Source organism: Ixodes scapularis, unplaced genomic scaffold (genome assembly GCF_016920785.2).
Source record: "Ixodes scapularis isolate PalLabHiFi unplaced genomic scaffold, ASM1692078v2 PGA_scaffold1__304_contigs__length_218370807, whole genome shotgun sequence".
NCBI classification, from domain to species: Eukaryota; Metazoa; Arthropoda; class Arachnida; order Ixodida; family Ixodidae; genus Ixodes; species Ixodes scapularis.
In genome coordinates, this window is record NW_024609846.1 from 147,802,892 (window position 1) to 147,816,301 (window position 13,410).

At 46.5% G+C, this 13,410-nt stretch overlaps 1 protein-coding gene across 1 annotated transcript in view; it reads right to left on the bottom strand.

Annotated features, from left to right (window-relative positions):
- Positions 1-12,568: 12,568 nt before the first annotated feature.
- Positions 12,569-13,410, bottom strand: part of LOC115323870 (membrane metallo-endopeptidase-like 1) — a 128,338-nt gene continuing 127,496 nt past the window's right edge. The window contains exons 20-21 of the mRNA XM_029984378.4: positions 12,937-13,054; positions 12,569-12,874 (exon numbers count right to left, since the gene is read on the bottom strand). Of these exons, the coding sequence (XP_029840238.2) occupies positions 12,740-12,874; positions 12,937-13,054 (253 nt within the window). The 3' untranslated portion in view covers positions 12,569-12,739. The remainder of the gene's footprint in view (positions 12,875-12,936; positions 13,055-13,410) is intronic.

Sequence of the window (13,410 nt, forward strand, 5' to 3'; positions counted from 1 at the left end):
CACCTCTGCGCTTGGGTGGACCCTGGCGAACGAGGATCCTCCCTTTGGTTAGTGAGGGGAGTGGCTTGTACCACTCCAGGTGAGGTTGAGGGGGACTTGGGGAGGACACACAGGTCGTCCGTCGACGTCTGTGTTCCTGCTGACACCGTTGACCGCGCAGGTCCCATGCGCGCGGCCTGGGCGAACGAACCTCGAGATAAAAATGAGTGTCGTTTTCTTGCTTCTGTGTAGGAAATATTGTCTTTGACTTTCAGGGAAAGAATTTCCTTCTCTCTTTTCCACACAGGACAGCTGCGAGAGTACGCCGGGTGAGGTCCCTTACAGTTGACACAAATAGTAGTGTTGTTACCACAGTTATCGGTGGGGTGGTCAGTACTTGCACACTTGGCACAGGTAGCCTTTCCCCTGCAAGAGGCTGTTCCGTGTCCAAAGCGTTGGCAACGGAAGCAACGCCTTGGATTTGGGATGTAGGGCCGAACCCTACAGTTTAAATATCCGGCCTTGACTGTTTGAGGAAGCGTAGTCGAGTCGAAGGTTAATACTAAATGTTTTGTGGGTCGCTCTTCACCATCACGCCGGAGGGTAATACGTCGCACAGAAACGACACCCTGACCTGAAAGTCCCTCAACAATCTCGTCGGTGGGAATTTCGAGAAGGTCATCTTCGGAGATGACGCCCTGCGTGCTGTTGAGTGAACGGTGTGGGGTCACAGATACTTTCTATTCTCTTACTTTGTTGACAGCCAGAAGTGCCGTACTCTGCTTCGCAGTAGTGACTTCTACAAGGAGGTCGCCGGAGGGAAGTTTTTTCGCTTTAAAGTCCTTTCCTATCGCGTTCTCTAGGGTCTTTGCAACTAAAAAAGGTGAAAGCTTTGAGAGTGGTTGGTTGTCGTTCTCCGAGTGCATTACCAGAAACTTTGGAAAGGTAATAACTGGCATTGTAGGGCTTGCTTTATTTATGTTTCTTCGGTCCGACCCCTTTTCAAGGGCCGACCTAGAAAAGATTTTGCTTCGGAACCCATACGAATGGGGGAAAACATTCAGCAGCCATGGTGTGCCACCCACCACCGAGTCCAACAAAGGGAATGGTCAACAGCCCATAACAAATAGGGCTTTGCTGGTACCGTTGAGCCATTAGCACTTGCCCAGGTGCTATACCCAAGCGTAATTAGAATTTAGATAATTCATTACCACACAAGGTTGGCCCTTGCCGCCAAAGGAGATGAAAAGGGTGTAAAGAAGGTGGGGTGAAGAAAAGAGAGAGATTTATAAGTAAAAGAAGAGAGGGGATAGTAGGAGAAAAGGCGACTGACTGGATCATCCTGGCCGGGCCTTACCAGGACACCCGTCTACAGGAAGCAGGGGCCAAAGTGGTGTGTTGCCTCGCCCGGGGGGCCCCGAAGGGTCCAAACCTACCCCGTGCTCGGCTCAACCACCAGGATGCCCTTTTCCCTGGACACGGGCTCGCCACGCACAGCCAGACGTGGGTGGGTCTTACCCACTTTTTACTCGGGGTCCGTAATGTAGCCAATCTGGCTGGGGTCCGTGGTGTCGCTACTCACCAAGCACCTAGCACCTAAGGCGCAGGCGCCCCCTGCGGGGCTCGGGGTCCGTGGAGACGCCGCTCTCCAAACACCTGCTTTCACAGGTGCCCACTGCGGGGGAGTGTGAACGGGCTTTAGGACTCAAGTTTTTGCCAACAGTGTTCATTTTCTTTAATCTAGGAAAGTGCTTCCAAGATAGCAGTCCCCATGTATCCTCCCGAAGTTGCTGGTGCATGCTTGGGACACCGTCGAAAGCTTCTGCCGTTGACTTTGGAAACCTGTGGACGCACACATACTGCGGTTCCATCTTCCAGCCAAGGCTACCCGCTTGCGCTTGCACAGCTTTCGCAGTTAGTTCAAGCTGAGGCGAGACGAGGTATAGTGGCATTTGGACATTCAAGATATCAAAACCCACCACATGTCGCTCGGAGCGGCATGATGATGATACCCAAGAGCTATTTCGCGTATGATCTATAAAACCTATATAATGCACGATGCTGTACTTGCCAATTTCTACATAGTTTAAAGCCGAGAAGGCTGACATGCAGCAAGGCACGCACCTGCAATTGCATCCACTTTGACAGGTGCAATGGGCTTCCTTCCCACGGCGCCACACTTTGTCACGCCTGGAAGGTTGGCCTGTCACACTCCTATTGACCAGGTCCTCGCCCTTGTAGAGGCACCGGGACAACAGGATCAGCAGCGCGAGTCGAACTTGGCCTTGCCTATGGCCCAGTCAAATTTTTCTTCTGGTAGGGAAACCCCGCCTCGGAGGTAACACTGCAAGTGTAAAGATAATCATAAATAAACAGGTGCTCAAGCAAGTTTTAGTACAGGTATAGTGCCTGGACGTATTCCCCACTGGTGCAATTGCCATCTTGTTACCCCCATGTATTAAGAGTTGTCCCAAGGAAGCAGTGTTGCGGAATGGGCACCCCCATTGCATTCCAATTCCGTTCCGGGGAATTAGAGTTTTCGATAATTCCATTCCTTTCAACTCCTAGGAATGGGGACACTGGGCCCATTCCCACTCCTGGAATGGATAAGTCGCTCCATTCCATTCCTCCAATTCCTAAACGTTAAAAGTGTCACTTGACAGCTGCATTACGTTGCAGGGTTGGGCAGAAATATTCAGAAATGTATTTGGAAATACAAATACTGGGATAGATGAACATAGTGGGTGAGATACTGATACTAAAGTCTCAAATATATCTATAAAAATGTATCGTGTTACGTATCGGAAATACATTCTAAAAGAGGCAAAAAATCTATGGAAATACAAATACAAGAATGCATCTTAGGGAGGGCAGAAATATAAATACTGATAATACAATACATTTTTCAAATTTCTTTGAGACGCCAACTGAGATGAGGCTTTAAGTTTAAAGTGGAAGTTTCTTTTCTTTTTTTTTTCTTGGTCCCGAAATTACTTTTCCGCTGGCTTGGCACTTCGCCTTAAAGGTAGTGGTTCCGGACGAAGAGTTTTAAATGAATTTAAAAAACGTTCCATCAAAAATTGACCACGGTCCCTTCCCTGGCATCGTGTCTGACTGACCAGTGATGCGAAAAGGCTTCGACCTCTAAAATAAATTCCATCAAAAAATCACCTCTTCCCTGTCCAATAAGGGCGCCCCTGTCAGCACTGCATGACGTCACGGTGGGATGAACCAGTATTCTTGAATCTGTAGGTGTTGCCTTGAACATGAAACTTCACCCACGCTGCTGTATGAAAAGACAATACATACTTTCGTTGTAGCTGACCTCGTTGAAGACCATGCAGGCAGTTGCATTTGGAATTTTAGAGAAAAGTGGACCACCTGAAGCATCCTGAAGAACATGTATTATTTTCTGTTACGGTTGAAAAATCGATACGGTGGCATCCCTGTTGTGACGGTCCTTCCTGCCGAATCTCCGCCTCCAACGCATGAATGGTAGTCTTCAAGTTTCGTCTAGCATCATTCAAACAGAGACCTCGTGGATTGCGACCCGAGATGGCCGGCACAGGTGCGAGCTCTTCGAGAAACAGCACGCTCGAGACGAGTCGAAAGTGTACGAAGTCTGGGTCCGCACAGCGAGGCCACGTCTGGCCTCCTTCCTGGGTATCGGATCACCAGAGCAGCAGGTCACGTTCACGTCGGCTGATGACGTACCAGCCGTGCAATATTACAGGCGCGGACGCATTCGGATAGGTGTTGAACTTCACTGGTGAAATGCGCCACCGCCGCCCTCCCCCTCTGTTCGTTGCTTTGACGCTTGTTTTTTGTATTGCTTTTTTTTTTTGCGTATAAGTCTGCTAGGGCCTTTACGCGGGTTCTGCAGTTTCCCGCTCATTTTATTTCTGAAAAACCGACTCTCTGACTGGCTCGGTATAGCTGAACGTAAAAAATAAATAAATAAATAAATAAAATGTAAAGCACCTGGCCCCATTCCTTTCCCATTCCATTCCGGGCAAAACGCGTCTAATTCCATTCCCATTCCATTCCCCTGAACGTTGCCGCCATTCCATTCCCATTCCATTCCGGGGTCGCGAAAATGCGGAATGATTCCGGAATCATTCCAACTCCGGAGCGGGAACTCCGCAACACTGCAAGGAAGCAACAATGATGTTACAAAACCGAAAGTGTCATGCTGTCGAAAGTCTGCAGTTGTTCTTGAAACCTCTAGTGAATAAGACAAGCAGGCACAAGTGCCGCTGTCATCATGGCGCCCCAACTTGTTACTGTGAAGTGACTGTGGACTGTCGAGGCACCGTAAAGAATGGTGCGGCAAACACACCGGATGGCTAACCCCACCTAAGACCCCTTGATTAGTTTGTGCTAGTTTCGGAAGTGGCATGAAAGCGCCTGAGCAGGAGGCCCGTGCAGGACTTGGAAGCAAATGGCAGTGTAGCCCTGAAATGAGAGGCACTTGGAAGTGAGTGGCAGCACAGTACTCACTCGTGGCACGTGTCTCTCGCTTTCAGACAATTAAGGCTAGACCGCATGTAAGCGATTTAGTGAGCAACGAGACGAGCATCGGCAACAGCGACGAAGATTTCTCACTGTCGCTTGTAACGCTGCTCGGTTCTTGAATTACTAGAAAACGTCGCTCATCACATTGGTCGCTTGCTCCTGTTGCTTTCATGCAGTGTGCCTCGTCGTGCGGCTGAGCGATAGCAAAAAGGGTCGCCATCGCTTGTCCCGTCGCTCCCTTCATGGTTGTCAGCGCTTGCAAAAATGTGAAGTGTGAAGTTTATGTAGGGCTTTGTCCATGCCGGCTCTCAGCCTACTGGCGAAACTTTGGGTTTCAGTGAAATACGACCACATGGTTTTTCACATTCTGCTTATGTACTGAGGTGGAAAGCTGATGAGGAAGTAGCTGAAAAATCAGTTCATGATCTCTTCAAGAAAGTTGTTCGAAACACCTCGCTTCCTGTTTTTTTTTTTTTTTTTGGCTGTCTACAGTGCCGTCCGACGGCACTCCACCCGCGCCTACAAGTGCCGTCCGAAAGAAAGTCGAACAGCACATGTATCCCTGAGGAGCTCGTTAACCAACCCCCCGCATACATTCATACCGCCTCGCGGCAACAGTATGTGGCTGCGAATTACAAAACTATTAACCTATTTGGCCCCATTGCACATGACGCCTCGCAGCGTCCAGCCCCTCTGTCCCATACCAAGCCCCGCTGTCCCCCATGTACCTCCGGAAAGGGACACCCATACCATTTTGTTAAAGGGGCCCTGCAATCATATTTAAGCGCCTACCTTCTTTGCGGTTCCCACGTCCCTTGGGGTTCGGGCAAGCCAGCGGGCACGGAGAGAGTAACTAAATATCAGTGAGTCGTATTTTAACCGGAAGACGCGGAAGCCTCCTCCACCTACGAGGGCGACCCGCATTGCCGAAAGCGCGCAATATGTGACGTCTTTGGTCCTGGGCTTACCACTAGTCAGAGCCGCTAAAAGCTTTTTTTTTTTTTTTTAGTAGAAATACAAAATATAACTGTCGCGAACCGTTTCAATTATGTATGAAAGTAGTTTTTGTTCGGTAATTTAGATCAGAAAAGAAACAAATGCAGTTTATAAAGTACGGAAACAAGAAAAGATTCGTCGACAAGCCCGCCACCAAGCGGCAGAAAAAATGGCGCATACTAGAAAAGGCTTGTGGGATGAGGCTCCGACGAACAGCGAGCGTAGCAAGGTCCCGGATGTACGCGGCGGCACTGCGGTCGTATACCGGATCGAGGATTCGACCAGTTTCGAGCGTTCCGAAGGCTTTCGGCGCGGGCTTGGCTGACGATTTGGCCAGTTGGCGGTATGGCAGCGCGAAGTGGCTCCCGTTCTGAACTGATCTTTACACCGTGTTTGCTGTAGTTTGTGGCCAATGAAGTGTTATGCCAAATTAGTCCTTAATCGTGCAGCAAATGCAATGCAAGCCGCCCTGGCCACCCGCCTCATACAGCCTATCCTAAACATGCTTTAGTGGCGCCCCCTCGAGCCGTCGACACGGAGTGCGGCAGCCGCGAGCGCCTCGATTAGCTCACTACTCCTCTAGTTCACGGCCACTCAAGCCAGGACCTACGACGTCATGAAGAAGGTTATTTTTTGTTTATTTTTGTAATTCTAAATTGCCTATAACTTTTAAAATAAAGCGAAATTTGAGAAATGATTAAGTTACTACGTTCAGTGCTCTCAAGTTCGGTGCAAATTAAAAACCAGTCAAAAGGTTGTTGCAGGGCCCCCTTTAAGCAAAGTTTCGTCGACAACATCCTTTTTTTTCCCCCAGTGTTAATGGTAAAAAAGAAATGACGTAAATATCGCCAAATGCCTCGACGAAACAAAATGTTCGAGAAAAAGATTTTAAAAAGTAAGCCTACACTGTGGATCGAATCCGGGTCCGCTGCCTGTGAGGCGAGCTACGCTACAATTTCCAATCAGCTACGCTACAACTTCGAAGAACTCGTTTTGACAATTCGCTTTACATGACATTCGGACAGCACTTGAAGACGTGAGTGGAGTGCAATTGCACGGCATGTGAACGTTCTGCTTGAGTGCGTCGGACGGTACTCGACGCCCCATTACGTATATATATATATATGTGTAATTACTCAATGCGCGTTTTTTTCCCACAACCTTCACAATACACTACAGCCAGAGGGCTAGCAAATAAGTGCAACATATCCAGCCTTTTGTATAAAAAGTTCGTGCCCTAGTCAAAAAAGAACTCTTCGCAAGCAACATCATCAATGCAGAGAATCGAACCTGAATTCGAACACCCGCAGTGAAAGCAAACGGGGTGCAAATACGAGCGCCAGCACGTAATGGGTACCTTTAGCAGTCATGGGTTCCGCAAAACACACCACCTAGTTAGGTGGTACCAAGGCGCCACCCGATTTTTAGAACTCGTCTTGTCCACCGATCCACGAGATAAAGCTCCCGATACACTTACGAAGTCCCGTCCCCCCCTCCGGCTTTGGTGGGACCTTCGCCTCTGTGTGCGTTCCCGCAATCTGACTGCTCGCTCAGTGACAGGTCGGTTGCGGGACTTCCTTGGGAAAAGCTCGAAGGTCATCCCATGCGCAAAGCACGTGTGCGACAAGAAGCCCCACACGTTCGCCGCGTTGGCCTTCACGCTTCCTGCACACACACACAAGGACACTTCACAAACGCTCCGAAAATAAAGCACTGAAAAAGTCAAGCGAATAGGCTAGTACTCACCAAGTAGGCTCAAACCCACAGCTGGTTCTGTGGGCACGGCGGCACCTGGGACACTTTTTCGGAGAACGTTCTTCGATGTTTTTTTGAAAGCCTAAAGGCCTGAAACTGCCCGAAAGCTTACAGCTTGCTTTGTTTTTGATATTGGTTACGGTGGCGATGGCGACGCGGCGACGTTCGCTGGTTACGACGAAACTCATTTGACGCAACGTGAATGTTTCTGTTTTAATCGAAATACATTAGAACTTTTAAACGTAAAAAAATTTGTTTAAACATTTATCTAATTCTTTGTAATGAAGTATGTTGGCTGTGTACTAAACTGAACCTTGGCCTGGCTCAGCTTCGTTGTGTACTAAACTGTAGTTTGGCCTGGCTCAGCTTGGTTTTATTTCAACATGGCGGCGACAATCGTTGCGTGCTGTGTCGTGCTCAACCTATTTTCTGTGCATTGGTCGTCCTGTTAGCCACCTCCTGCAATCCACATCAGCCGCAAGCATGCTGTCTGAGTATTGTGTGCCCGCCGGAAAGAATATACAGTCTTCTCGGAAGCAAGTCTGCTCGGATCGTGGCTTGGACGTCGTCGGCTCCGACGAACTGCGTCCGCGAGCCTCACGTCGTTTGCTTGGTTCCTTCACGTATCTGGCGATGAATCCCCCAGCCTTGGCCTTGGCCTCATCCCTACAGGACCTAGCTGGTGAAAAACAATCTACGACAACGCGGCGTCATTGGAATGCGATTGCTACGATCAGTGGCTCTTAAAACCTCAGTGGCCCCCCTTCAATTGTGAGCTCTGTGTGTGTGTGTATTCGTTGTAAAGAGAGTTCTTCGGTGTGAGCGCTCTTACCTTCACAGTGTGCAAACTCTTCGAATGGTTATTCAACAGGCGGCGCTGCGAGACGCGAGCCTTCGGCGTTGCTTCAACTCGCAGTGTGGTGGTGTGGTTCTAAAAATGGGCACTTATACTCATTTTCATACATAGCGAGCAAAGCCGTCAAAGGTACTGAAGTGGTGCGCATGAAAATACAGAAAAAAAATGTGTTCCTGGGCGCGTTTCGTGGACGAGTGGTAGGGTTGCTCTGGCGATACCGACGTCTCGGCGGCAGTGGTTCAAACCCCCAGACGCGCAGTTTTTTTTTTCTTTTTTAGACATTTTTTGTGCAAGAATGTGCGCATTGCCGAACTGCATATTTCAATTCTTCCTTTCTTCTTGCTTTTTATTTATAAGTCGCCGAGAGGCCACATTTCTACCATCTGCTCTGCCGCTTTGGAAGTGTTATTTGCCTCCAGCACCGAGTTATATATTTTTTTTCGTGCAGCGTGGAATGAGGAATCTCACTGATAGCAGCCTTGTCCCAAAATTTATAATAGGACGTTAATCGACAATAGTTGTGGCCTGAACAGTTTATTTTGAAATAGCTGTCAAGGGTAGGAATCCCCCTCTCGGGGTACTTGCGATGCACCTTCAGGCGAATGGCGTTGTGTGTGAATTCGGCATGCTTGACAGTCCCCGTGCTCGAAACTTCTACATGGCGAGGTCTTCGCTTCGGGGACGCCACCTTTCCAGATAGACACTGCGCCTTGTACTTCGCGACAGTACGGGCGGTGTTGTTACTGACCGTCTCCAGGACTTCACGACCAGACACTCCGGTGTTGTTACTGACCGTCTCCAGGACTTCACGACCGACTTTTCCGGGAAACGCGTTCTTGTTCTCGCGTACGCGTTGGCGATCACCTGCTTGCTCTCTTTCAAGGTCTGCGCGCAACAAATCTTCAAAAATATCCGAGCAGGAGAGGTACTTGAGCTTGTTGCGTAAGACGCCATTTTCTCAAAACCAGCCAGTGCCACACAACCCGAAAACCCGCCGCTGCTGCAGCACGGACGAAAACGAAAACAATTTAAAGTAGTTTACATTATCTTTTCCTTTTTTGTGAAACAAATTTGTGCTCCCTCGAAATCATAACACCACTATCAGTTGCTAGCTCCAAGGAGGCGCATTTTTCGACTTTTTTATAAGTGTTTTCGCAGGGGACGCATTATTTTATGGGGTGAACGTAGACACGGGCGGCGATGCAAACCGGTGCGCTAGCTCTGACTGCGTTACATGCTACGTATGGAACGGAGTATAGTCTTGAATAAGCTGCTGCACCTTCACTCACTTTCAGTGACGCACCCCAAGACAGTTCTTGAAATATGTAAAATGCAGACGCAGTATTCGGTTTCGAATAATATGCACGACGCGAAACTTGTTGAATCTCGTATAAAACGAATTCTCAAAACGAGTACTCGCAGGTGTAGCTATGCGGAAAGATGCCCGCTTCTTACGGAGCGAACCCAGGTTCGATGCAACAAATAAACATAGGTTTTTTTTGTTCGTTTTTTTTCAATTATTCTTGAGAAAAGTGAATGTCGACGAAACTTTGTGCATTCTTTTTTTTTTTCCTTTCCTTTTTAAGTTTCTTTTTGCGCAATTATTATTGAAAAAAAATGTCGGCAAAGCTTTGAACTAAATGGTGTCGGACTCCCTTTAAGAGGTGCATAGGGAAACGGCGGGGCTTGGGTTGCCGGCTGGACGCCGCGAAGCAGCATTCTTACTTTTTTTTTCGGTAGGGCAAATGCTGCTGACCTGTGACTCCCATTGAGAAGAGGAAGAGTCAAAACAGAGTCACACGAAAAATGGACTCTCTAAGAGAGTCGTGAAGTGTCAAAGAGAGTCATGGAAACAGTGACTCCCTTTGGACTCCTTTTTTTTTAAAAAGTGTAATGTTATGAGAGTGAATAAGTCAGTTTTAGCAGACCGTACGCTAAAGCTTTGCGTGCGCAAAGAAATTGCGGGTCGAGAGTGCCAATGCGCAGAACGCAATAAAACGGCTAGCGTATTGCGTACGCACGGAACGCTGGCCTTTTTTCGTTTCGGACTAGCGGGCTTTCAGGGAAGCTTTCGAGAGATCTTGGGCGCAGCGAGAACAACAGATTCAAGATGACCGTTATCTCGGACTGGAGCAGTGAGGGCGACGTGGTGTTCGCGAAATTCAGTGTTACGTGAAATTGCGTGGTGTTCAGCTCGGCAATCCTTTCGAGGACCAACCGTGGTCAATTCAGATCGCGACGCACCTGAAGGAGTGCATAGTGAAAATGTTCACCGCTCGCAATGTGCATAAACGCTGCGATCTGCTCAACGCTAAGGGCCCGTTCACACTCTTGCAACCGAGTACGTCTGAGAGACGAGACCGGTTTTTTAGCCTCTTTCGATCTCTTAGGACCAGCTCCCCTGCAGCGGACTGGTCCTAAGAAGTCGCAAGAGGCTTAAAAACCGGTCTGGTCTCTCTCGGTCTTACTCGGTCGCAAGAGTGTGAACGGCGCTTTAGCCTCTTCGCGCAGTTCATCGCAAACTGACGAACGAATCATCAATAAATCGCCGAAGTTGTCGCTCAGCAGTGGACATCAGTAGGTCATGTATTTCTTCTCACCAAAGTCTTGATAAAAGGTTCCGTTTTCTCGGGACGACTGACGAAGACTTCGTAATCGAATTTGGCTACGATCTCGCACTCGTAGCCTCCGTACCCCGCAGGAAAGCGCGCTTGACCTGGTAGCTGCGGCTTGGTTTAATTCGAAATAAAATTATTGAAAACGTTTTCATTTTGAATATTTCTTTTGATAAGCATGTTGGCGGTATAGGCATGCCAAGTTTTCCGACTCTAGCGAATTGACAAGAGTCAAAGAAAGAATAAAAACACTTAGAGACAGGGACAGACTGCACAGTTCTTTCAACTAGCAACACACATTTACTGGTGTCTCCTTCAATAGTGCTATCTCCTTCCTAACGTTTGAGACTAAAGAGGAAGATACGGAAAATAATATATTTATATACGCCCGGAAAAAAACACAAAATCATCTCCATTACACTAGAAGATAAAGAAATTTTGAAAGAAAAAAAAAAAGAACACTATTGTTAGTGTTCTTTTTAGGAGGGAGATAGCACTATTGAAGGAGACACCAGTAAATCTGTGTTGCTAGTTGAAAGAACTGTGCTGTCTGTCCTTGTCCCTAAGTGTTTTTCTTCTTTCTTTGACTCTTGTATTTTCACCAACATGCTCTTTGATCTTTGGCAAATTGAATCAAAAAGATCATGCGAGATGTTCATCCTGCAACGTAACGCACAACTAAAATCGGACCTAGCAGGTTGTTTTTAGCAACGCTATACTAAAACTGTTTAATGTGGATAAGAAGTGGTGCACGGAGCGGCTGTGGGACACGGAAAGGAGGAGGAAGTCATGAACGAACATTTATGAATGCTGGGTATTTTAGCAGTGTCCTCTTTATAACAATATGTAATATTTGCTAATTTTTGACTTTCTGGAGTAAAAACAAAAAGAAAGAAACTCTGGATTTCAGAACGTGGTTTTTAGAACCCCCGAGCAAAATGTGGTTTTTATGAGTTCTGCACATATTGAGTATTTTTATTGTTCTACTCAACTTGGAAATCTAAAGACAGTAATATTTAGTTCAACTGAAACACGACAACAGCGCGCTTCCTGGCATAAACGGACGTGTAATATTTTGCGAAGCTTCTTATGATAGTTTTTTTTTTTTTTTTTTTTAAAGTCAGCGATGTGGGACTGATAATCTAAACTCTGAGACAAGGAAAAAAATAAAGTAACGGATAAGAGGACAGATATTGGAGATTTCATGTAATCCTGTTCGTTATTTTATTTCTCCCTGTCTCGGGGTTTAGATCGGGATATTTCATAACCAGCTTTCCTGCATATTTGTGCGCCTTGCTATATGCAACTCCCATGTTATGAATGTTTGTTGGCATATTTTAAGTGAAGTAAGCAAAGGCGGATTTGTCTGCTCAGTATCGTACTTATCTTTTGTGCGATGACTTCGTTTTCTACTAATGATGAAGTCAATGCAAAAAGGAAGCGAATAACTGCCAGTAGAATCTGTAAACCATGGTATAGCGTAGATAATTACTCTGGACACAGTGCTAGCACGAACGTAATATTAAGAAACGACTCCACACGAGGCTACGGACGGCAGCCTTGTTCGTTTGAAGGATCGCGAAACTACTGTTTCTCACATTCCCTTTCAATATTTTAAATGTAGAATCCCCCGCGATATTACAGAAGCGTGACAAAAAGTTATGCTTTAATTAAATGGTGGCTGAACAGCAATAGTAGAGTGCGGCTAATCGCTTTATTAATAAAAAATCACTTAAAAATAGCCGCGTTGTTACATTTTATTTTCGAATACTAAGATAAAAACCTCTCGTCAACACACTTTCCCAAACAACACCGCAAGAATACGTTATTCGGCTACACGTAAAATAAAAAAAATTCGACACCAGTTACGGTCCAGTGGCGAGGCTTGCACCTGTTTTTTCCCGTTATGACAATCCAAAAACCATCCTTCCGATACCATCGCTAGGAGCTTAGGGAGCGTCAGTTGGAGTTTGTCACAAGTATTGTTTTTTTGGTCCTCTCGTGTGTGATTTGTCACACATTATCATACTTTTATAATATCAAGAACTTCAATATCCGAATCCAGCAAAGCGGTTAGGTTGTTTTCTAGAAGTTGTTGAACAACGGCTCCAATAGCGGCTAACTTGAGAGACGTGTCTTTCTTGGGCTTGCGTTTCTTCTGCAAAAAAGAGTAGGTTAGGTTATAGTCGTTAAAATTGAAACTCAACGTTAATTGCTTACCTTCGGTTTTTCCGGAATGATCACGCAGTCGTCTCCTGGGGCCTCCAACTTGTGGGCATATTTCGGGCAGGAGAATAGGTCCAAGAAAACTGGGTCTAATTTCATCAAGAAGTTTACCCTGTATATAGAGGACAAATATTAAATATTTTGTTTGAGCGCATTTTTCGCTACTTATGTTAAGTTTTTATATATTTCTCTCGATTTTATTATTACGTAGCTTTGCGCGACTTCCAAATTTTTCCTCTCCTCCATAGCGAAGATATTACGCTTCAAAAGTGGCCCCATACCTTTGGAAATATTGCATAGGGAACTGAGTACTTCTCTACGTTGAGAGGTATCCTTTTAGGGTTACTCAATGTACACACTTTAGAATAAATAAAACGTACTAGTGCCGTTAAAAACCACTTACATGGCGTTATGGGTTTTAACGCGCAATTAAGTTATTTTAAGTTTAATTTACGATTAGCGATATTA